The following is a 25,896-nucleotide window of genomic DNA, read 5'->3' on the forward strand; positions in this document are numbered from 1 at the left end:
AAGCTACCAAATTTCGAGTACATGTTAATCAACGCATTGCATACAAACAGATCAAAGTCTAGTCCATGCTTTTATGACATACGCATGAATCAGCATCCCATCCCACTTGAGATATCAAAGTTTTCCAGGTATAGACATCTTTCTTTGGTATTGAATCAAAGGTGCGGCAAGAGAATGACACGCTGCCAATATTGTACTATAGCGAAAATCTTGTGTCATATTTATCGGCCACATTTCTCAGAGACGAAAACCGCTTCGAATCGTAAGTAGACCTCTTTATATGTTCGTTAACAATGATGAATTATGCTTCGATCTTGAAAGGATAACGCAGCTCCCTCACTTGACATGCATGCATGCTCAAAACCTGCCATGCAGCTAGAACTGGCATTTTGGACCCGACCCGACCCGTTAATATTAGTATTTGGGTGGATGCTTAACGGGTTGGGTCACTAACGGGTGAACCCGTTAACAATCCATTAAATAACGGGTCATTTTGGGTCAACCCGTTAGACCCGTTAGCACCCGTTAGTTGATGATGTTTTAGTAATTTCAATAAAGTCTTAACAACAAAATATAAACTCTATGCAAAAAATAAAATAATAATAATAATTGTTAACGGGTGAAACGGATGATCCATTAAGTTAACGGGTCGGGTTCGGGTGATCCGTTAGCTTAAAGGGTTGGGTTCGGATGATCTATTAACTTAACGGGTAGGGTTGAACCCGACCCAAACCCAATAAACCCGACCTGTTTACAGGTTACATGCAGCTGCCGGTAACCGATGGCCTATTTTCATTTCTGTTGATGTTTACACGGTAATTACAACATGTAACGTCAATGTTATCATATAACGACCATGACGCGCGGATTAAAAATGGATGTCAATGTAATGATTCGATTGAAAAAGTTGGCTATGATCAGAATAACGACTGATGATGCTCATAGCTCATATATATGATATTGGAATGGTCCAGGTGAAAGTATCATTTGGTTAAGTAGGAGATATTGTTACTTGTTGTGTGTCTGTATATATAATCAAATACGAGGTGGCAATCAAAAGCGAGATGTGTATCTTACAGGTTACGAGAGAGAGGAGAGGTGAAATGGTTGAGAGCGAGGCTTATGAGAGAGAGAAATAGAGATGGAAGCAAAAGTCGAGAGTTTGTACTCAAAGCTGACCCAATTCAGCTCTTTCACAATGACCAACATTAGGACTATAGGCGGTTTCGTAATTTAACGGTAACGAGCTGAAAATAAAACGGGTCATGAAAAACAACTTAAGAAGCAAATCAAGTTAAGTTTTAACTAGGGGTGCAATTTGGGTTGGGCTAATCCGAACCTACTCATATCTAACCCAATTTTAAACTTGTACAAGTAGGTTTTTTTAGTTATATCCCGTCCAAACCCAACCTAAATTTCAACTCGTTCATTGATTGGGTTGAGTTGGATTGATTATTTGCCTGTCCAACCCCAACCCAACCCGACACAACTAACCAAATCCAATCTAACCAAAGTGTAACACGTATCAATTAATACGCATACTACACCCAAGTGAGCCAAGTCCAAAAACCAACACCCTTTATAATATTTTTTTAATAAATTACCTTTTATAATTACTTAAGCTTTTAGGGAATAAGAGGCTTTGATTAGTCAGCCTATATTCGTAGTCTCTATATCCTAAAGCTTTATAGTAGATTGATTTATGAAATTAAAATTAGCTAGCTTTGATGCTACTTGGCTTAATTTTTTTAGGAATTCTTGTGAACTAAGTTATCACAAGATCAAACTTGAAAAAGTTGGGCAACCCGAGCCAACCCAAGTAAACCCTAACCTAATTAAATCCGAGCCCAAATGAACCTGAATGAAACCCAACCCGAGCCCAAATTGTAAAAATTAGGTTAGGATTGAATTGACCTTCTAACCCGCCCGAGTTGCACCCCTAGTTTTAACTCAAAAAAATGAAAACAGCCAAGAATAAGGAGAAACCAAAATTGTAAGGTCCTCTTGTTTTTGTTTTTACCCCAAATTCCAATGCATTGCAAGTCTAACTGAAACTTAGAGGGCATACAGTCTTGGTACAACGTAATTATCTATGAAAAGTCCCTTTAATTGACAATGGTTGGCCACATGGTCTATTTTTGGCCCTGCTAAACAGGACCATTAGCATTGTTAAGACCGATATGTAGTCGGTTTAAGACGCACTCACGGCTTTGTCAAAAGGATAAAAACTAAAAAAGCGTAAAATATTGATTATCATTGTTAAGACCGACATGTCTTCTTTCTTTGTTTTCAGTGAAGCTTTGAAGTATACTTCTTACGGGTTTGCTTGCCTCCTAAGAAAAATACAAAATTAGAAAAGAAAGAAAGAAAACCAAGATATTTGACAAAAAAAAAAACAAAAAAAAAAAAAAAGGATAAGAAAAGGGTGACAATTCCAATTGTTAGTGAATATGACTAAATTGTCTTTGAAAGTGAAAACGTTTGTTGGTCACCACTTTTATATCATTCATCAAAGAATGATTCTGATAATCAAATGATTGAACAACCGGGAACAATTTACTTACGATACTTAGTTGACATTTATAAAAAGTATCTAATATCAAAATAAAATTCAAATCCATACGTAAATGTGAATTGACGTTTTTTTTTGTTCGCAAAATCGTAAAATCGAAATGTCCACCCTAGAGTAAAGTAATCGGAGTCAGGGTTTGGTTTCGATGGCCTCGTATCTCCTTTCAGGTAGTTTTTCTTTTGAGCAGTTGTTCACTGTTGGATCTCGCTAATACAACCCCCTATAGTTTTCGTACCAAGATATCTTTTTTTTCATTGTTCCTAGGGATTTTTGCATACTTTGCTAGACATTCTTTATTTAACTTTCTTTTAGAACCTCATATACCGATTGCAATCAAAAGTCATGGTCAAATGGAATTTGTCCCTAAAAGCTAGAAATAGTGTACAAGCCAAAGGGTAAAGCCTAACATTCAGCCTCTTGCCATGCACTAACGCATGTGATAATTTATATTTTTTTATTTTATTTAAAATATTGATTTTATAATTATTATAAGGAAAAAAATTTAAAATGTCATATGAACTTGTCATATTTTTCAATTTGTCATATAAATTAAAATTTTAAGCAATTTGTCATACCAACTTTATAAAATCATTAATTTGTCATCTCACCCTAACTCCAATAAGTTTTTCATCCAATATAAGTTATGTGTCTCACACATGATTTGTCTATAGGTAGGGTTATTTAGATCATTTTAATATATTTTCACCAGTTTTTTTACTTTTCTTTAGTACAAACACTTAAATTTTTTATTTTTCCTTTAGGGCATATGCACCTACTACTCCATTTAGGTCACAAAATGTCAACCTGTTTCTCATTTATATAGCCTATATGAAATTACGTCTTCGTCACATGCTAAAATGCAAACTCCCACTCATGTGTCATTACATATTTGGAATAGCCAGAAGATAGTGCATTGCATGATCATTTCATTGCTATCATATCAAAAATATTGTTCCATTGCCTGAGAAACCCTATAGTTTTTTGTCGAATACAACTTAATAAAAGGGAAGTAAGGTATTAGAATGACCGAAATAACCCTAAACACAAATCATATGCGAGGCACAAGACTTATATTGGATGGAAAACTTAACAGAGTTAAGGAGAGATGACAAATTAATGATTTCAAAATGTTTGTATGACAAATTGCTTAAAATTTTAGCTAATATGACAAATTGAAAAATGCGTACAAGTTCATATGTGTTGTAAAAGTTGTGGGAGTGAATGCCCACATGTGTTTAGCCAAAGGTGAAGAGGACTTCATAATAGTGACCATGTTGTTGTTGTATGAGGTTTTTCAAAGAGCAGTCATTTCACCTTTGTAAGTTTTCACGGGTGTGGCTCTATTTAAAGAGCACTTGGTGTGTGATCACAACACACAAAAAAGAAAAGAAGTGAAAGCAATAATATCAGTATCCCTCTCTTCGTCTCTTTACCTGTACTGTAATCCTTTTGTGTCAGCTAGGGTTACGAAACTAAATAGTATGATAAATTGCACCCGCTTCACTCCTGTCCCTAGCAAAGGTTACCTCTCTAACTTTTACCTATTTATAACAATATGACATTTCAAAAAAATTTCCTAATATAAATCCAAGAAATAAACAATAGTAACTGCCCTCTATGTGGTATTATTTTATTTTTCAAAATTTTTAATTAATCTATTTTAATTCAAAATTTTGTCATTCTACTATTTTATCCCAATTAATTAAAATTTTCTTTTTACATTCTAATTAGTGAAAGGTATTATAGATATATTAAAAGTTTCATGCAAGTGTATTGTCATGGTAGTTAGGGTGCTCATTTATATATAGATAAGAAGAATGGAGGTTTCCTACAAGTGGTGGATATTGCCCTGGTAGTTAGGACATTTTAACTCATCTCATCCCGACTTAGGTTCAATGATCTCCCCCAACTCTCCCCCAATCCTTCTCTCCTTGATTAGTGTAGAATATCACTTAAAACCCAAAAGAATGGAGGCTATTTTTTAGAAAACCTCGACGGTACGAGGGGAATTTTATTGATATCGAAAAAGGGTGCACTAGTCAGGGGGGACATAAACCTAATCCCTCATAATACAAAGAAAAATGATTAAAAAAAATTACATAAAAAGAAGGGGGACATAAACCTTACTCCTCTAGAAACAAAAACAACAAAGATATAAGGAAAAGAGGGGGACATGAAACCTATCCCCTCTAAAGCCGAACCTAAACGTCTAAATCTGCAAAACAGAATAAGCAACATCACAAGGTTAAGAAAGAAAAAAAACAAAAAAGTAAGACAAACATGTATGCCAAGATGCACATTAATTTGAGAAACAAAAGCCAGGAAAGCCAACATAGTTTGAAACAAAGCAGCATGAACCGCTATCCAAGGGGAATCAAGCCATACCAAAATTGGAGAAGACAAGCCCATGTTAGCAAAATTGTCCACAACCACATTTCCTTCGCGATATATGTGAGAGGCATGGAAAGCCATCTTCCGAATGCGGTCCAAACAAATAGACCATTGTGTACGAATAGGCCATGGAGGATCAAAATTAGTGATTGAAGAGTAGAAATAACACTAGAAGAGTCACTTTTCAGCCAAAGACAATGTCAACCCCACTGATATGCAACTCTACACTAATAACAAATGCTAATAATTCCACATAAAAAAGAGTTGTGATGACCAATCCCTTGGCAGAAACCACCAAGAAATTGACCATAACAATCTCGGAAACCTCCTCCACAAGCAGCAGAACCAAGATTTCCTTTAGACAAACCATCTATATTAAGTTTAATCCAAAGGAACCAAGGAGAAGGCCAATGGACAAGAAGAATAGTTGGCACCTTGCGTGGGATAGGTTGAATCCCCATAGAAGAAATGATACGAGGGTCAAAACCCTGAGGGTAACCAAGAATAAACTTCCCATCATGAACGATCCTATAATTGATATACATGCAAAGATGATGAAAGATTGGACGACCCTAAAAATAAACTTATTTCGAGCTTTCCAAATAGCCCAAATAGTAGAACGACCCACAAAAATTCAGAGATTGTGCAACTGTTGGTAAAAGGGCTTACGTATGTAGCCATCCCAAAAACAGCCAGGGAATTTAAAAAAGTGAAAGAGATACCAAATTTACTTGCTAACCACCTCCAAAGCTACCTAGATATCCGGCACCCGAAGAAAAGATGGAGGCTTCTAATAACCTTAACCATAATTTCTTAACCTTAATTTTAAAATAACGTTGTTTAAACTTTAAACCCCATATATACACACACCATCATCATCACATAATTGAAATATGTAACATAAAATTCTATATATTTCATTCTCAGTCATTTGGTACTTAAATTAAAACCCTAAAAATTCAGAAAATTATTAAATTGGATTCAAATTGTATTTCGTGACTCTTGCTCTATGCTGATCCAGGGAAATATATAAAATACAAAAAGTTAGGCAGTGAGACTTGATCAGTTTGACTTCCCTATGCAGCCTGTAATTGCAAACAAATGATTTACAAACAACAGTACAAAGGAATTGGAATTTTTTAGGGAAAAAAAAAAAAAAAACAACTGACAGATGCTCCATTTTGTCTACTTTTATTTAGCACAAGCCATGCAATAGTGCTGGCTGACTCGTATCTCATTAGCCTCCCACATCCACATATGTGGTATATATCATGGAACATTCGTTGCAAAGGGTACCATATATCATAGCTTTATGTTGTAAAGTATGATCCGGCTTAAAGAAATTTACAAACAAAAATTTCCAACAAGGTAAGATAAAATGTCTTCACTAGTTTGTCACATTTTCTTTTTGCCATGTTGTAGTTTCCACATGAGTAATATATGAAATTTAGATGTAATATATGAAATTTAGATTTAATTATTTCAACAACAATTGTGGTTTGTTATGCCCCTATCAAAGGTAGGTATGTCCTATTAACTTGAGGGATTGGGGTGTGCTTAATGTGACTTCATCATGAGGTGATAAAGAATCTTTCACCTCCAATTGACTTATATCTCCATACAACCATTTACTTTAATGCGCTGCTTAGTTACAAGCTCTCGCTACAAGGCTTGACAGTTTAATTATGTACTCTTATTTGAGAGTTACATACTAGACCAAATAATTATTCTTTAGAGTTATGTACTCTTATTGCCACTTAGTACTACGGTTTAGTGCTATTTCTCTTCACTTATGAGTGAGAGGTCTTAGTTTCGATTCTTGACAAAGATGAATTTGAATCACATTATTGTTAGCACATTGTGAGGTTGAGCTCACTCCCTCACCCCCTTAATATAGATAATATCGTTTGTTAAAAAAATGTACTCTTATTTGATTTGAGACTTGAGAGTTAAATGGGTTGTATGATTGAAATAAGAATATTATTCAGATGCTATAGTTTTTCCTAGTTTTGTATAGGATATCTTTCTTGAATGAGAATATAAAAAGTGAAAGGCTTATATGTCCAGAAGTTTCTTAAGATATGGACACCCATATGTAGAGAACTTGATTTTCTACATAGTGGACAATTGTTTTTGCTTTCATACTCGTGTCGTTATATTCATGTACTCGTATTGTGAAATTTAGATTAATTGCCTAAATTCTAGTTAATAAAGTAGGGCAACTTATGTTGTGAGAAATCAAACCCTGCCCTTCCTAACTTCACGTGCTCTAGCCACTCAATGTAATTGATCCACATGCTTAGCCTAGTTTAGCATTGTTCAAATACATTTTTAGCTTAGTTACTCACCGACTTGCTTGTTACATAGCCTTTTTTTATGGGGATCTCTCATTTTGGATTGCCGAGATAATCTCCCTATTAGGATGGTTAATCCTTGATGCTTTAGGTAATGTACCTTGGGGTTGATGTTATGTACGTATCAATTGATCATGAAACGTTTTCTCCAGAAGAAAAAAATACATATCACTAAGTTTCTTCGAATATTGAATATTGAATAATTGATCATGATTTAGATATTCAAATTTTGATCAATTAAAATATGGTCAACAAACTGAATGGATATTGATTTTTCAATAGGATACAATATGGTTCCTTACATTTAATAAATAATTTCTAATTTAGTGTTTTCATGGAGCCGATTTCATCATGCACCAAAAGGGTGCCTTACGGAAACTAGGGTTTTCACAGAAAGAGAGAGAGAAATGTGTGTCTCCTTATTAATTATTATTATTTATTTTTTTGAACAAACTATAGTATCTACACTTATAGTGAGGTGGTGGGGGAAAATCGAACCTAAGATCTCTCACTTAACGGTGGGCTTGCCAAATAATGTAGTTCAACTTCACATTTGGCAAGAATCGAACCTAAGATCTCTCACTTACAAGTGAAGAACCACTAGACCGTAGTACTAAGTGGCATGTCTCCTTATTATTATTAATTTGTTACTTTGAAAAGGATTCAACCCTTCACTAAATTAACCTATATATGTGTGTGTCTTTTTATTATTGTTCATTTCAATGTAATCGTAATAGCATCCAGCCATTGTATAAATTGACACATTGTTGAGTAATGATATCCGCATACTCTTTCTTTTATTTTTATTTTCCTTATTCACATAGTTTTTTATTTATATTAATAGATTTTTTTTTATTGATTCAATCTAAAGATTAGATATAAACAGACGTGTGCACGTGAAGAAAAATAAGTGTGTGAAATCACATACGTTCTAAATGAAATTATTCCATGTTATTTTGGAGACTGTTCAATGAATTATATTGTATTTTTGGAAACACTTTTCACTGCATGAACATGATAAAATTTAAGTGAAATTGATTGCATAAATTTTTTCAAACAACAAACTCAAGCATAGACTGGCTAGGTGCAATGATGTGGTATACCACTAATACATGATTAGGTGGCTTAGTGTAGGTTGCAATTTGATGTCACTTCATACATGGGATTGGGTTAGGGTAAAAAGGAAATACTGAAGGAATGGGGGTATGATATTCTTCCAAGTACTTCCACCACCACCACCACCAAAAGTGACATGTTCTATCTACTTTTGGCTTTTCCAATAATTTGCTTGTCCCTTTGTCTTAATGTAAGAAGAAAGTACCAAGTGGATGGTGTATGCCTTTGGAAAGAATCCAAATACAAGTTTTGGATTTGGAGGCACTTGGGAGGCTCCTCCTTGCAATCTCCCCACTATTAATTACCCACTAAGCAACAAGCAAGTGTGTTGTTTTGTTTTGTTAGGACATGTTTTGGAAGGGCATTGTGTTGGAGAATAGTCCCAAACTTGGCCAGCTCTTATTTCCATCCATTTCACTTGGTGACTAATCTCAAGTGAGAGTGAGAGAGAAACAAAGTAATACACCAGACATTTTAGAGATAAAATCGAGAGAGAACTAGAGAGAGGGGGAGAGGGGGAGGGCACTGTATTTCAGAAATTCCATATTCCTCTGAACGGGCCAAAGGACAAACAAAACTAATCAATGACGACGAAAGGAAGCCCCGTTTGTCGCCAATGCAGAGATGGAACAGCACTTTAAAACAAGAGTTTTTTGCTATTTCACTCACTTTGCAACAAAACTTCACATCACAAACACAAAACCCTTCTGAGTTTTCTTAAACTCCTCGCCCTTGATGGATTAGCTAGGAGGAGGCTCCAGCCAATCACCACCATTTCAGAAACTTTTCTGGACCCAGTGAGGAATTTCCATTTCGTTTGAACTTGGTCGGTTATTTATTGGAGGAACTAACTAGTTACTTTTTCTGGTAATTCCCTTGCTCTGCGTAGTTTATATTTATTACAGATGTAGTTGCTCATTTGTTGTGAATTGTTTTTTATTTTATGCTTTTCTGTGTGGCATATTTGATTTTGTTTAGGGCTTTTTGGTTGATTTGTTGGTGAAAAAAAGTAGACATTTAACTCGAAAAATTCCCAAAAACTTACATTGTTGAGTAGTGAAGGAAATATTTTAGCTCACTTGTAATGAGTTCTTTTAGTTTTGTTCACAATGGAATCATTTCCAAGAACAAAAATCAAATTCATATTTTCAATTTTTCATTCTTTTGCTCCCGTTTCTCAGAAACCATCTGTTCAGTTGACCCGATTCGTATCAAATTTACCCGGATTCAAGATTAATTTTAGTTGTGTGCTGTACGTAAACACCAAAGTAAGGTCTGTGAAATTACAGGTCTGGTACTTTTAACCTTGTGAAAGAGCAAGGTCACATGGTCAGGGCAGGTGAGTTCGAGTCCTCGACCCCATGGATTAAAGTAGTTTAGACCATTGTTTGTATTATAGGTATGATACATGGAAATTTCAGCTCGAATCTAAGTGCTTCATTATTTGTAAAACAAATATGCGAAAGAGAAAATATTGAAGTCGAATTTTAATTAATTTATTCCTCAGCTGCTTTCCTTGTGGCCTAATTCTTTCTTTTGTAAAACAGTTCCGGCAATCTAATCTTCTGCATCAGCTGATTGTTTTTGTCGTTAAGTGAAAAAATGGCGCAAGAGGACGGGTCACCAGTAACTTCATCACCCCTGCAGTTCTTTCCCTGGCTATCTCCTGGGATGGGATCTCCATACTCACCATGGCTCCGGGAGCTAAAATCTGAGGAGAGAGGTTTATGTCTGATCCAGCTTCTTTACGCATGTGCTAGCCATGTCACTTCTGGTAGCATTGAGAAATCAAATTTTTGGCTTGACCAGATTTCTCAGCTCGCCTCTCCTGATGGCGATTCAATGCAGAGAATAGCTGCTTATTTCACTGAGGCACTTGCTGACCGGATGCTTAAAGGTTGGCCCGGTCTGCATAAAGCGCTTCATTCAACGAAAATATCATCAGTCTCAGAAGAAATTATTGTTCAAAGGCTGTTCTTTGATCTCTGTCCTTTCCTAAAGGTTGCGTATGTGGTCACAAATCAGGCCATAGTGGAAGCCATGGAAGGGGAGAAGATGGTTCATATTATCGATCTTCATTCATGTGAGCCCGCTCAGTGGATTAATTTGATTCAAACATTGAATGCGCGACCTGAAGGCCCTCCCCATTTGAGAATTACGGGCATTAATGAACAAAAAGAAGTATTAGACCAAATGTTCCTTCAGCTGACAGAAGAAGCCGGAAATCTGAACATCCCATTTCAGTTCAATGCTATAGTAAGCAAGTTAGAGAACCTTGATATCGAAAGTTTGCGTGTCAAGACTGGAGAGGCTCTTGCAATCTGCTCCGTTCTGCAGCTACATTCGTTCTTGGCAAGTGATGATGATCATAGGAGGAAATCACCATTAGCATCTAAGAACCTGCAGAAAGTCTTGCATATGAATAAACTCACTTTGGGAGAGTGGCTGGAGAAAGATCCAATCAGTGCATATAACCTGAGCCCCGATACTGCTTGGTCCCCGCTATCAGGTGCTTCACCAACGGGGAGTTTTTTAACTTCTCTTTGGGGCCTTTCGCCAAAACTAATGGTAATAACCGAGCAAGAGGCAAACCACAATGGCCATACATTGATGGACAGGATCATGGAAGCATTGTACTTCTATGGAGCACTTTTTGATTGCTTAGAGTCTACAGTATCAAGAGCACCAATGGAGCGACAAAAGGTTGAGAAGATGCTTTTCGGAGAGGAAATAAAAAACATCATAGCATGTGAAGGAACTGAGCGCAGGGAGAGGCATGAGAAGCTTGAGAAGTGGGTTCTAAGACTTGAGTTGGCAGGGTTTGGCAAGGTGCCTTTGAGCTACAATGGAATGTTGCAGGCTAGGGGGCTCTTGCGTGGCTATGAAGGGTATAAGATTAAAGAAGAGAATGGATGTGTGTTTATTTGCTGGCATGACAGACCTCTTTTTACGATTTCAGGCTGGAGGTCTAGGAGATAAGAATGATATGTTGGTCGACCATGCGGGGATTGAGTGCTTTTTCTCCTTTTTCTTTCTTATTTCCCTTTTCTTGTTTGTGTAAAGGATTTTATGCATTTCTTCCTATCCAACTGCATAGTGTCTTTCTCAGAAAGGTTTGGAGAATGTGTTTTCTCCTTTTTCTTTCGTTGTTAATATGTATGCTTTTTAGATCTCTATCTATATCAAAACATGGTGTTGTGCCTCTGGCATATTTTCTTTAGGTTGAATCCTGTTCTGTAGATACTTCAATTTTAAACATATTTGGGGTTTTAAGTCAATCATATAGGTATTTTTAATTAGTGAAATATCACACTCCTTGCTATTCAAGATACTTTAAATCAATTTAGTACTACGGTCTATTAATATTCTTCTTCACCAGTAAGTAAGACGTCTTAGTTTTGAATCTCATGAATGTCAAGTTCATTACCAGTTTATTCTCCACCCCTTAGAGTAAATATACTGTTGTATAAAAAAAAAATATTCTAAACCGACACAGCATGTATTCATGGAAGGCAACACAAACCATAAAAGAAAAAGCAACAAAACTATTTCTAGTACATTTACTGACCAAATCTCTCACCGAGATGATGTGATACAATATCGTTACTCTTTCAGTAGTGCAACACAGACACATTGTACTCAGCAACATGCCAAAAGCATATCCAGTTTTCGTGCTCATCTAGAATGTCTTCGCCAATGCATAGCCCCGTGCATATTGAAAAACTCCACTACCTCCAACGATAGGCATCTGCCGGATGGCTTCCATATATGGATTCCTCCCTCGAATACTAACGGTACTACCATTGTACGTACCGTCTAGGAAAGCAAAGTTCAAGACCATAAGTAATACCCAGGGTCATGTTGGGAAGCAAGAGCGGAAATGCCCTGAGCTCTCCCCACAAGCTTTGAACTAGCCTTTGGCCCTTTTGTCAATGGATTGTCTACCGTGAAAGTTGTTCCGAAACCCCCAACTGACTTGTTTGGTGGTTCAACAATTTTCATGGAAGTTGGGTTCTTGCTGTCGTGGATGTTGTGGAAATAGAACTGAAGGCGGGTAGTTTTCTCCATTCGTTTTGCAGATAGGGATAAAAGAGAATGTCGGAGAATGCTCCACGTATGGTAGTCAAGAAGGTTGATAAGATGATGAAGTAGCAGGCAAAAGTGGCAAAACAAGACATTTTGCGTTCAGTTTTCAATTTTATTGCAAGCGTTGCAGATATTTGTTTATAGGATGGAAATGGTATGGAAGTGGGGAATGATGTCTCTTCCTTAGTTAAGAGAGGGTGGATTCTTTGCATTGGTGAAGAAATTATAACCCCGTGCTTGGTTTTCCATCAACAAGAGCGCTGCGTAATTTTTATTTACAAATACATAATAGAAAAGGAACGGGTAAAGAATATAATTCTATGACATCTTCAACAGAAATTTTTAAGTAAATCGGAACACTTGTCACGTAGTGTACTTTTCTACGTGCTATAGGCAATATGATTAGTTAATATGTCTCTTTTAGGGTATATTAATATATAACAAAACCAAATACACATTTGAATTTGAGTGGAATAGTAACACCATGTGATAGTACTATTTTAGATATATCTATCTTTTAGATATATCTATCCATCATGATTGGCGGAGCAGAAAAATGATATTTATGTTAAGTATAAAAGATGCGGGTTCTACCATTGTTAGAACTCTGATGAGTGGTTTTATGTGTCCAAATAACAATGCTCTTCTGCGCTTAAAGAAATTTTAGTGTATTACATTATTAAGCATTACAACGAGTTTTTTTGGCTTGATTCTTGTTATCAATCAATTGAATTGTCCAGTAATTATTGCCAAATCACGAGCATTTCGTTCTTGAGAGTATTGATAGCTTGGATTAGCTTTCAATTTATCAATTTATTTACTCCTATGCAAAAATTTGACATTTTTAGCATCAAAGCTACCCTTTCCATGTGCTTGTCAGAAACCTTGCTGCACATATATTTCTGTGGTGCTAAAATATAAAACATATATTTTAAAGTTTTGTAATTGCAATTATATATGCTTAGTAAATTGTAGTGAAATATGGAGAGACAACCAATTTTCTTTGCTTAGTGGAATTTCGATTGATTCCAGACGAAGTAATAGTGTGCCATTTTAGTAGTGCCCCATCTGATGATATGATAACACCTCTCAGAGCATGCTTGCTTCACAAACAAGGCTTTGCAGGTATAGTACTTTAGCAGGTCCTCGAAACCTTATGAATTCTACTCTGCCTATATTTTGATTTTTCTTTCCTCTGTCTGGACTTGCTAGTGTAGTTTAATTTTCAAATAAAGTTTTTTTTTTTTTTCTGTCGGATAAATAAAGTTGTTCTTGCGGTGTCATTCAACACATCTAAAGTGATTAAAAAGGTTGTTACTGAATAAGAGGGCCAAGTGCGAGCACCTAAAGCCCTACATCATGATCCATAAAAAATTGTTACGGAAGGCTAAACTATTAAGAGAAGAAGGATCATGAATAGCTAAACATAAGAGGCCATTTTTTCCATTTTCATTTGTGCAAGGTTTTATTTTGTATAATCTTTGGGAAGTTAATAGTGTAAAGTATAATTAAGCTTGAAATTATGGTTGTCAATGACCTGAGCCAAACCTCCGCTTAAGCTCGAACAAAGTTCATATAGTTGTGCTTAAGTTCGGTTCAAATGATTTTCTCAAGCTTGAATTCTGCTCGGCTCGTTTAAGCTTGCCTTTGAAACAAGCTCGAACTTAATGAAAAATTGAAAACGAATCAAGAAATTACACATAAACATGCAAGTTGTAACTACTGAAATATACGCATAAAGTATGAACCAGTTTGCAAATTGTAATGCGATTTATTTCAGCTAAAAAATTCATACCAATAAATTCCATGTCATTTTGAATGATAAGGAAGTAATTAATCTTATCTTTATACAATTCTAATCATCATATCCTGAAAAATATATCTTCTCTTCACTTATTATGAGCCTATGACACTTGATGGTCCCGGCTTGTGTTCTGGGAACAGAGAAAAATATATCCAGGTTGTTGGGCTTGCCAAGACAAATTTCTCTAGTTATGAGACACAAAAACATTGTACTCAACGATGGCATGTCCCGTTTTAGGATCAAACCAAACAGTATGTGCTAAGACATAGCCACGAGCAAACCTAAAGAGCCCTGTGCCTCCAACGATCGGCATCTCTCTCACATCGTTCATCACCGGATTCCTCCCAATAACGCTAAGGGCTGGTTTGGTATTGCTGTGCTTTGAAAAAAAACTGTTGTGAGAATAAGCGGCTGTGAAATAAATCAACAGAGTGTTTGGTAAACTTTTTTGTAAAAGTGCTTTTGGAAAAAAAAGCAGTCTGATAGTGTTTGGTAAATTTTTATGTAAAACAACTGTGACTGTGTGAAATGACCAAAAAGGATATAAAATGAGTTTTTTTTTTAAGTTTTTTTTTTAAAACCTGAAAACCCACAAAGTCTCTCTCTCGGATCGGTTTTTCCCCCGTCGGAGGAAACCATTTCTAAGGTTTGGAGATCCCCAAATTGGGGTTTGCGAGGTCAGATTTAAAGGATGCCCAACGCCTGGGAGGTGAAATCTGATATTTAAAGGATGCCCAACGCCTGGGAGCTTCATTCGAATTAGAAAATTTCCAGTCTTCTACCCACAACCCAGAAAACCCTCAAGGCTGGCGCCCTCACCGTCTTCAACCGCACCCTTGCAAGGACAGGAAGCATTTCGACAGAAAACCCACAAACCCAGAATACCCACAACCCAAATCTGACGTCCGCTCCGTCCTCCTCGACCCCACCACTGGCGCACTCTCTGGATTCCGCCCCGGAGGCATCCTCGTCGACATGACCACCTTCGAACCCTCCCTCGCTATCGAGATCTCCTCCCTCGCTGTCGACACAATCTTCGCCCATAAGTCCGGCGTGGGTCTTTTCATTAAAGGAGCATTGTAGCTTCGTGTGCTTTGAAAAAAAACCAGTTTTCCAAAGCAGCAAATAGCTGCTTTAGCTTTTCCTTTGACTTCAGCTTATTCTCACATCAGCTTCCAAAATAAGCCCTTTTTTTTAGTTTACCAAACACCTAAAACCCTCACAGTTTTTTTTCATTTTTTAAGCACCTCACTCCCAAACCACACCTAATGCTACTCCCCTTGTACTTGCCTTCGACAAAAACCAAATTCATGACCATGAGGAATGCAAATTTATCACGTCCTTGTGAAGCCACTGAGTAAAACCCTTGTGCTCTTCCAACGATCTTAGAGGTGGGATCTTGCTTTTCGGTCAGTGCATCATCAATCATGGTGCTACGTACCGAAGGTGGTAAGGGTACTGTTTGGTGGCCCAGTAATTCTAATAGCACTAGGGTTTTTGCCACTGAGAATGTCATGGAAATAAAAGTGAAGGTGGCTCGTTTTTGCTGGTTGCTGGGCTGTAATGAATTGCCTAACTTGAACTCCTTCGTTGGAGTAGAACAAGATAGAGCAGAGGGTGATGAGACTAGTGAAGTACAGAAATGAAGACATATTACTAGATCTCTACTCTCTACTCTCCACTTTCTTAGGGTGTTGATGAGTCAATATTATACTATATATTTTACCCTTATCTTAGTATTAATTTATTGGTTATTTTGGTATAATTTTAATACTTTTTTATGTATTTTCAATGTAGGACATTCAACTTCCTCTGAAGCAAAAAGTGACCAAACGGATTAATTTTGGTGTGATTCTAATTGGAGGATGTTCGTTAATCTTTCAAGATGATTGTGTCAAAATTTTAGATTTTTCTAGCAAGCCGTTTGACCGTGACAATAAAATAAAGACCCAGCGCGCAACGTTCCCAGATTGACGTTTCTAGACGTTTTGGGTATTTTGAAGGTCAAGATGGTATATTTTGAGAAAGATTCCTTCTGAGGATTTGTTAGGAACGTCTCAAGCTTTGAAAGAGACATTTTGAGACAAATCGGAGTTGATTTGGTTGGTCAAAAGATGGATTTTCTCTGCAGTCCAAATTTCAGTTTAATAAAAAAACCTTTTATTTCCTAGTTATCTTATTCTATTATGTTTCCTAGTTTTTAGAAGACCTTTTCTAATAAGGATTTTATTTCGTAGTAGTATAAATAAGGCTATTTAGCCATTAGAGATAAAAGAGAAGAACACATATAATTTGGAGAATGCACTACTTTGTATTTTCAAGGTGTTTTCTATCCATATTCTTAATAATATTTTGTTTTATGATTGTTAGTAACTAGTTTCGTTTGCTAGGGTAAGGCCACAAGCCTTCATAGTAGTATAAATAAGGCTATTTAGCCATTAGAGATAAAAGAGAAGAACACATAATTTGGAGAATGCACAACTTTGTATTTTCAAGGTGTTTTCTATCCATATTCTTAATAATATTTTGTTTTATGATTGTTAGTAACTAGTTTCCTTTGCTAGGGTAAGGCCACAAGCCTTAGCAAGAATATGTAGTCTCTTTTCAATTTACTTGTGATATTATGTATGCAAGTTTTGAATTATTAATCACCGGTTTAAATTATCTAATTGTCTTGATGATTGACCACCATAAGGATATTTAGAAAAGTAAATTGATGCAATTTGGCGGTGGATTGTCCCTGAAATTGACTAAGGCTTCTTGTGGTTAATATGTGTAACTTCTTAGGATGGATAACACATCTTAAGGGTTATATGGTTTTTCAGAAGGTTTTCACAAAACTTAATGAGTCTTGCATGTTCACAGTAGATCTAGACGCCACAGACAAGTTGCATGTTAGATATACGTTGTTGGAGGTTCCAAGTAGGGCATATTTTAGGAAAACCTAACCTTCAAAATATGCATGGGTAATTCATAAGTAATTGGAAGAACTACGTGTGATTGTTATGGTGACGGCGGAATCCTAGTGCTCAAATTTATTTTCAAAACTATTTTCTTTTGTTTTCTTTACTTTGCCAATTTATTTAATTATTTTTAATTAAATTCGTTTTTAATATTTTAGGTCATAAAATCAAGCTCTTCCAAACTTTGTTTTCAAATTATTAATTAAGATTTGGTATTTAAATAAATTATTCATTAAATCCCTGTGGAGAACGACATTGCTCGAGCTGCTATACTACGATAATCTTGTACTCTTGTAAGTATTTTTAAATGTTTTTATCCCTACTTTTGCAGGTGGTAAAATCCATATTAAGAAATTGGAACCCACGACCACAAGGTTATTGTGAATTTCTTAATAGGGATTTTACCATTTGCAAAAGTAGGGATAAAAACACTTCAAAATACTTACAAGAGTACAAGGTTATCGTAGTATAGCAGCTCGAGCAAGGCCGTTCTCCACAGGGATTTAATGAATAATTTATTTAAATACCAAATCTTAATTAATAATTTGAAAACAAAGTTTGGAAGAGGTTGTTTTTATGACCTAAAATAGTAAAAACGAATTTAATTAAAAACAATTAAATAAATTGGCAAAGTAAAGAAAACAAAAGAAAAGAGTTTTTGAAAATAAATTTGAGCACTAGGGTTTCCCCGTCACCTTAACAATTATATGTAGTTATTCCAATTACTTATGAATTACCCATGCATATTTTGAAGGTTAGGTTTTCCAAAAATATGCCCTACTTGGAACCTCTAACATATAACGTATATCTAACATGCAATCCATATGTGGCGTCCAGATCGAATGTGAACATGCAAGACTCATTAAGTTTTGTGAAAACCTTCTGAAAAACCATATAACCCTTAAGACGTGTCGTCCATTTTAAGAAGTTACACATATTAACCACAAGAATCCTTAGTCAATTTCAAGAACAACCCTCCGCCAAAATTGCATTAAATTTGTTGATGCACAAAACCGGATGGTCTTGGTACAACGTAAATCCGACCGTGAATCTGCATGAAATGTAAATGACACAAGATGTATCGTGGTTCACCCTAATGTTTGGGCTACGTCCACACTGATTGTATTATATTTCTCTGAGAAGTGAGGGGGAGAGAGAGCTCTAGAAGTGAGAGCGTTGAAAGGGGTAAGGCTCCAGAAATGGCCTTTGAGAGTGAGAGTGAGGCCTCCCCTAGAATGAGGGGAGGAGTCCCCTTTTATAGAATAAGGGGCTCCTCCTCTTTTACAAAGTATGGGCTTTAGTGTGAGGCCCAAATACAAGGCCCAAGGCCCAAATATACGAGGCCCTAAATATGGTATAAACAGTAGTTCCCCAAGTCTTCAGTCAAGAGAGTCTTTTGGCTGGAGACTTGAAATTCAGTCCATGTGTGGGCCGAAGTAACTGATGCTCGATATGAGGCGGTGCCCAATCTGAAATGATGCTCAACTAGAAGTAGCACATGTTGTGAGGCCGCTTTGCTTGTAGCTTATGTTGCCTTGGTTGGCTTGGCTTTGTGGCGTTTGAAGGTGAGGGAGTCCCTTTTATAAAATAAGGGCTCGCTCCTCAATACATAAATGATGGGCTAGAGTTGATGCCCACGGCGAGGCGGTTGCTCAGCTGGCGGCGATGCTCTCTAACGAAGGTGAGGGAGTCCCTTTTATAGAATAAGGGATCGCTCCTCAATACATAAATCATGGGTGATCTTCAATGAAAGTGAGGGAGTCCCTTTTATAGAATAAGGGTTCGCTCCTTAATACATAAATAATGGGCTAGAGTCCCCCAAGTATTTTTCATGAGGCCCAATTGAGGCCCAATATATGGTACATAATGTAGTCCCCCAAGTCTTCAGTCAATAGAGTCTGTTGGCTGGAGACTTCAAATTGAATCCATGTATGGGCCGAAGTGGCGGTTGTTTGGAGGCGGTATTTGTATACCCTGCACTGAAGCTTTGTAGGTGAAGCTTTGCAAGTGAAGCTTTGAAGCTAGAGCTCTGTAAATGAAGCTTTTAAAGCTAGAGCTTTTGTAAATGAAGCTTTTGAAGCTAGAGCTCTGTAAATGAAGTCTTTGAAGCTAGAGCTCTTGTAAATGAAGCTTTTGAAGCTGGAGCTTTTGTAAATGAAGCTTTTGAAGCTGATTGACATGAGTGATGCTCATGAATGTTTATGTTGATTGACATGAGTGATGCTCATGGATGTTGTCATGAGTGATGCTCATGAATGTTAACATGAATGATGGTCATGAATGTTTATGTATGATTGTCATGAGTGATGCTCATGAATGTTTATGTATGAATGACATGAGTAGTGCTCATGTATAATTTGGAGTACTAGGTGTACTTTTGATGACCTGGTTGGTGCTATTTGGCCTTTGCCCTCCACAACATGTCAGCCCATTTGTTTTGGGCTTTTCCTTTTTTTTTTCTTTTTTTTTTTTTGTTTTTTGTTTTTTTTGTTTTTTTTGTTTTTTTTCTTTTTTTTGTTTTTTTTTTTTGACCCTTTGATGGGGTTTATATATATTACCCTCTGATGGGGTTTATACAGATGTCTCCGAAAGATAATAAAAATAAATTACATCATTCAAGTGGGGTGTTTATTCCTTGCTTTTGCAATGTCCCCATGTGCCTCTCTTCTTCTTTTCTCTTTTTCTTTTCTGCTTTACTTTTGCTTTTGTTTCTATCTTCTTTTCTCTTTTGCAGATGGCAGACAAGGAATTATAAGTACATTCATCTTATCTCCGCTTTTGCACGATCCCTCATGATCACAGCCTCCACCACCTCTCCATACTTCATACTTTATTTATGGCTGATGAGCTCCAGGGTGAAATCTCATGTATGGAGACAATTTGTACACGCGGCCTTTTAGAATAGTCCACGTTGAATCTCCTTTTTGGTGCTGTTTTGCTTTGCTTGTATGTCATGATTAAGGGCAATATTCCTTAAAGTGACAGCTGCTTGGACAGCCTTTTCGACACCACCCCATTGTTTCTGATTCTGAGCAGAAATGGGCTCCAATGGCATGTGCAGGTAATATGGGTCGAATTGCTTCACCTTTGTGATCCCGTACACGTGTCTCACTGACAGCGTTGATGTCATCGCATGTCATGGACGGCTGCTGACGGTAAACTGTTTCCAGGAAGAGCTTTATGAATTGCTTCCAAGATTTGTTTAAGCGGATGATGATCATCTCATGGATAGGCACGAGCCTGGTACCCACTGTAAACTAATAGGGGAAGTCCTGGGCTTGCTATATAACATGTATCTCTCGGTTGGAGGCAGGAGTGGTCGAAGACACGAATGGTGGGTCGGGTCCCGGCGATATGGGTGTTGAGGTAATCGAACCATTTCCAGGCCTGATCGAAGCTAATCAGTCTTGGTATGAACACAACTTCGCTTCCATTGCCCAGAACCACCGTCTGCCTTTTGGCTTCGCATTAGCTTTTTAGGGAGCAGCAGCTTTCGATTTCCCAGGAGAAGGAGAGGATGAGACGCTGTATACTGCAGAAGGAGAAAGAAGGGAGGCGCTGGAGGAGAAGATGTCATCCAACGGAGCAGCAACTTGAACGGAGCTAAAAGATGGTGTGGAGCGGTGGTGGAGGGGCGTTGGGAGCAGATATTGAGAAAACACTACTTCTTTCGGCTTCTCTCTACTGCCTGCCATTTTGGTGGCAGTGGTGCTGAGATGCGGCGGAAGAGGGACACTGGGAGCATGGAGAGCAAGCATGACTTGTCATCTCGACATCTCTCTCGTTTTTTGCTTTCTCAAACTCGAGTTTCTTGGACCAGCAGTTCCTCCAAAGCACGGTGCCGATCTTCCAACGACAGCGACGAGTTACTTAAGTCGTCCATCGCAATCTGCATCAGCTACGCGTTCGAATGCGTTTTCAGCCTGTCTATGAGCTGCTTTATCTCTAGCCAGCGGTCGTTTAGGTCGGCGGGAGAGAATCGCTTGACATCTCGCGCCTTCTCTTTCAATTGGACCGGATCGGAGTGGTCTATAGCCCACTGTAACATTCCCTCCAGAGAAGAGAAGCCAATGTCGGCGTCAAGGTCAGCGACAGCAGTATCGTCGTCCTGAGGTTGAGTCTGAGTCTGAGCATGCGCCTCGTCTCCTGGACTGGACCAATATACCCTTCCCGTATTGTTAATATTTCGCTCCGAGGAACAACAATCATGGCACACTTTGCTAGGAGTAAGGTTTTATGGGTTCTTGCAAATTTTGTAGATTCACGATGGAGGTGAAAAAAATGAAAGAGAACCGACACAACTTTTCGTATCGATTCCCACAGACGGCGCCAAATGTTGATGCACAAAACCGGATGGTCTTGGTACAACGTAAATCCGACCGTGAATCTGCATGAAATGTAAATGACACAAGATGTATCGTGGTTCACCCCAATGTTTGGGCTACGTCCACACTGATTGTATTATATTTCTCTGAGAAGTGAGGGGGAGAGAGAGCTCTAGAAGTGAGAGCGTTGAAAGGTGTAAGGCTCCAGAAATGGCCTTTGAGAGTGAGAGTGAGGCCTCCCCTAGAATGAGGGGAGGAGTCCCCTTTTATAGAATAAGGGGCTCCTCCTCTTTTACAAAGTATGGGCTTTAGTGTGAGGCCCAAATACAAGGCCCAAGGCCCAAATATACGAGGCCCTAAATATGGTATAAACAAAATTACTTTTCTAAATATCTTAACGGTGGCCAATTATCAAGACAATTAGATAATTTAAACCGGTGATTAATAATTCAAAACCTACATGCATAATATCACAAGTAAATTGAAAAGAGACAACATATTCTTGCTAAGGCTCGTGGCCTCGCCCTAGCAAACGAAACTAGTTACTAACAATCATAAAACAAAATATTATTAAGAATATGAATAGAAAACACTTTGAAAATACAAAGTAGTGCGTTCTCCAAAATATATGTGTTCTTCTCTTTTATCTCTAATGGTTAAATAACCTTATTCATACTACTACGAAATAAAATCCTTATTAGAAAAGGTATTCTAAAAACTAGGAAACTTAATAGAATAAGATAAATAGGAAATAAAAGGTTTCATATTTAAACTGAAATTTTGACTGCAGAGAAAATTCATCTTTTGACCAACCAAATCAACTCCGATTTGGTTTCAAAATGTCTCTTTTTAAATCTTGAGACGCTCCTAACAAATCCTCAGAAGTAATCTTCCTCAAAATATACCATATTGACCTTCAAAATACCCAAAACGTCCAAAAATGTCAATCTTGGAAAGTTGCGTGCTAGGTTTTTATTTCATTGCCACAGTCAAACGGTTTGGTAGAAAAATCTAGAATTTTGATACAATCATCTTGAAAGAATCACAAACATTCTCCAATTGGAAGCACTCCAAAATTCATTCGTTTGATCACTTTTTGCTCTAGGGGAAGTCGAATATCCTACATTGAAAATACATAACAAAGTATCAAAATTCTACCAAAATAACCAATAAATTAATACTAAGATAATGGTAAAATATATAGTATAATATTGGCTCATCAAAATACCCCCAAACTTCGCTTTTTTGCTTGTCCTCAAGCAAAACAAAACTAGAAAACAAAATAAAAACTAACAAACTAAAAAACTTTATCAAAACTCAACTAAGACAAAATTTTCATGTTCAAGTTGCCAAGCATAGAAAATGTTAAAAATTAGAATATCTTTCCAAAAGTTCCAACCAATCCCACCACAGAGTCTAAGGAATTCATGAACTTCCTTTAGTGTAAAGTGAACCAACATAGTTAAGGAGACTCGATTAAAATCTCTACCTATTGTCCTCTTTATTTAACAGTTCACACATAATAACTTGATTTTTTTTTCTAGTAACAGTAGTGGCCGTGCAATGCTAGTTCTCTTAAGTTTTTGATCCAACCTATGTAGCGAGCTGTAAGTCAATGACTTCTAAACCACAAAGGCTTTAGGGCACTAGGTGTAGAACACCCCAAAGGACTTATTAACTCGAGCTGAAAAGGCTATGAAACCAATTAACTACCCTACCCCGTGCCAAAACTTCACCATTTGACGCGAGAATCACTGCGGATCAGGCAGGACTGGCCCGGTTATTAAGTGAAGCCTCGAGTGGAACAATTATTACTTTATTTGTAACACATACTAAACTTCACTTCACTAAGAACAAAAATTAAAAAGGAACTTTAACGAAAAGCTCCCAGTACTGTTCACTTTAATGAAAAACCACATTTTTACACTAAAAAGTCAATTATGGTACTATTCATTTTACCCTTTTATTTTGTCCTTATCGTTAAAACTCAAAGTTTTCAAGTCATTTTCATTAGTTTTTTTTTTAAATTAAAATACACTTAGACTAAAAATAAGTAGTTCAATCTCACTCCCCACAAACCATGTTGGTGTGAATGTGCAAATTTTCAAAGTATAACTCATGAATTAGTGCCTAAGCAACGATAAATAAAAAATACTCTATTGTGGGATTAATATTCACCATGTCCATTTGTTCTAATGTTTAAAATAATCTATGGATATTAAATTAAAAAGAATGAACATTTTTATTTGACTCAAAAATTAAAAATCTAAAATTTCTTATTTCCCACCCCCCCAAACTTATATCACACATTATCCCCAAGGTGTGAAAAATAGAAGAAAAACAAAATAGACTAAAACATCAAAATAAAAATAAACAACCACCTTAAGTAACTAGAAATAGAAAGACGAAAAATAAATCTACAAAAAAAAAAAAACAAACAGAACAAACTATAAAATGATACAAAACGAAAAATAAAATAAAGGGAATGGAAGTGGACACACCTGGGTTCGAACCTGGGACACGAGAGCATCAAAGTAAGCGCTGAAAAATAAAAACCCAAAAGTGCTGCGTGCTGGATTCGAACCCATGACCTGCTACATGAGGCGCTGAGCCTTTTACAAACCACATGTACAAGCCTTCACGTGACAAGAAACCTTGCAATTCACTATTTGACCTCAGTTATCAGCTCTCATGTGTCTTATCCTTATTTTTAACTTAGAGCTGCTGTTCCTCTCTCTCTAGAATCTTCAAAACCATTATTTCTAACACCAGAGCCATCATCTAACTCCAATCTTCTTTCTCTGTTCATTGCTCTGAAGGCAAAAATGGAGATCTACCCCCAAACTTCCGATCATGGTGTCGACCCACTCAGAGGTAAAAATGTCTGATCCTCTAAATTCAATTTCAAGTCTAACCTTGGATTAGGGAAAATTAGAAGATGAATGGCTGATGTATGTGTGCTCCCTGTGTAGGAACTGCAGAATGCCGACCCAACATATATAGCAAAGAACGTTAAATGTCTGGAGCCTATCTGATGTGGAAAAGAAAGGTATAGGTATGTATCCCTTCAACTCTTATTTGTGTGTCGTAGGAATATGATTTTCGTTTGCTCATAATTGTCCTCTGTGCTTTTTGCGTGTCTTCGTTGATGTATGTTGAGCAAAAATATATGCATATGGATGGCCTTGATGACTGTGTTCTTCTCTATGCTGCTTGGATCCCCACCCCCAAACTTGTATGTAATTATATTCTTAATGAAATGTGAGAGAAGGTGAGTGAAGGGGAATTCCAAGCAGTACAGAGTCTTCTTTGGGTAGGTTTCTGAAACTCAAGACTCCAGTTCGTATTCCTTTTTAAAATTCTGCACTTTAATGTTGATGTTGAATGCAAATGCAACCTGCAAAAACACACATTAAAAATCTAATTAGACTAAAACCAAAAATAAGATACTGATTAAAAACAATTGTTGTTTTTGTGTTTTTATATTTACGGATTTTTTTTTTTAAATTTTGTGATAAAGAATAAAATGTAGATAATAAAATGAATAAAATAAAAATAAGAGTTTAGAAAAAATGGGTTGCCTCCCAATCAGCGCTTTAGTTAACGTCTATAACTAGACGGATTGGAATGAGGTTTGTGATCACGTCACTTGTTCTCTTAGAGTTAACCATTCCTTGATAGCATCATACGGCAACGGTATGTACGGAGTGACTTGATGGTTATCAATTATGCATCTGAATTCATTGGTTGAATCCTTGATGTCCACCTTTCTATGTTGAATGACTTTTTGTAATCAAATAGGGCCCTTCCCATATAGGCTTATGTTTTCGTCGAGCTGACTTGAACCTTGTATTTAACACCCACAATTTTTGTACTCGCCGAATTTCTTGACGAAGGATTGCGTTGTCGTTAAGCGCTTCATGCTTCCCCTTATAGAATTTAGCATACTCATAAAATTGGCCCCGACATTTTTGAAATTCGATGGGTTCTACTGTTGGCTTTTTTATTTCAGCAACCAAAACTGTTTTATCAATAGCCTGCCCTGTATCCAAAATGGTTTGAGTGCTCAAAATCTGATCATGGGAATCATCAAATCCTGACTTGTTTTGAACAACACTGTCCAACCCGTCAGTTTCAACGTGTTCCTGCAGCTTTGTGGGTTGCATTGTAGCCTCTTGAAAGAGAATGTGTGGTATATATACTTGGGTAGTGGCAGATTTTGTTGAAATTTCATGATCAGTAATTTCCTCCATTGGGCTTTAGAATCATCGCCTGGTGATTCTTC

At 36.9% G+C, this 25,896-nt stretch overlaps 1 protein-coding gene, 1 long non-coding RNA gene and 2 pseudogenes across 3 annotated transcripts; 2 read left to right on the forward strand and 2 right to left on the reverse strand.

Moving 5' to 3' along the window:
* Positions 1-8,887: 8,887 nt before the first annotated feature.
* On the forward strand, positions 8,888-11,653 carry LOC126628456 (scarecrow-like protein 3). Of its 2 annotated transcripts, none has more exons than XM_050298146.1 (2): positions 8,888-9,300; positions 9,981-11,653. In XM_050298146.1, exon 2 carries the CDS (start codon positions 10,036-10,038, stop codon positions 11,410-11,412), a length of 1,377 nt encoding a protein of 458 aa, XP_050154103.1. In that variant the 5' UTR covers positions 8,888-9,300; positions 9,981-10,035; the 3' UTR covers positions 11,413-11,653. The 2 variants fall into 2 exon arrangements, with proteins under 2 accessions (XP_050154103.1, XP_050154104.1); XM_050298147.1 differs by lacking the exon at positions 8,888-9,300 and adding an exon at positions 9,335-9,772.
* Positions 11,654-11,911: 258 nt separating this feature from the next.
* LOC126628462 (dirigent protein 22-like) lies at positions 11,912-12,631 on the reverse strand (annotated as a pseudogene).
* A 1,876-nt stretch (positions 12,632-14,507) lies between these two features.
* Positions 14,508-15,975, reverse strand: LOC126628465 (dirigent protein 22-like; annotated as a pseudogene).
* An 8,309-nt stretch (positions 15,976-24,284) lies between these two features.
* On the forward strand, positions 24,285-24,970 carry LOC126628476 (uncharacterized). Its single transcript, XR_007625435.1, has 2 exons — positions 24,285-24,485; positions 24,584-24,970. It is a non-coding gene; the product is annotated as an uncharacterized LOC126628476 (long non-coding RNA).
* The last annotated feature ends 926 nt before the right edge of the window (positions 24,971-25,896 follow it).

The sequence above is a fragment of the Malus sylvestris genome, chromosome 7 (genome assembly GCF_916048215.2).
Source record: "Malus sylvestris chromosome 7, drMalSylv7.2, whole genome shotgun sequence".
Lineage (NCBI taxonomy): Eukaryota > Viridiplantae > Streptophyta > Magnoliopsida > Rosales > Rosaceae > Malus > Malus sylvestris.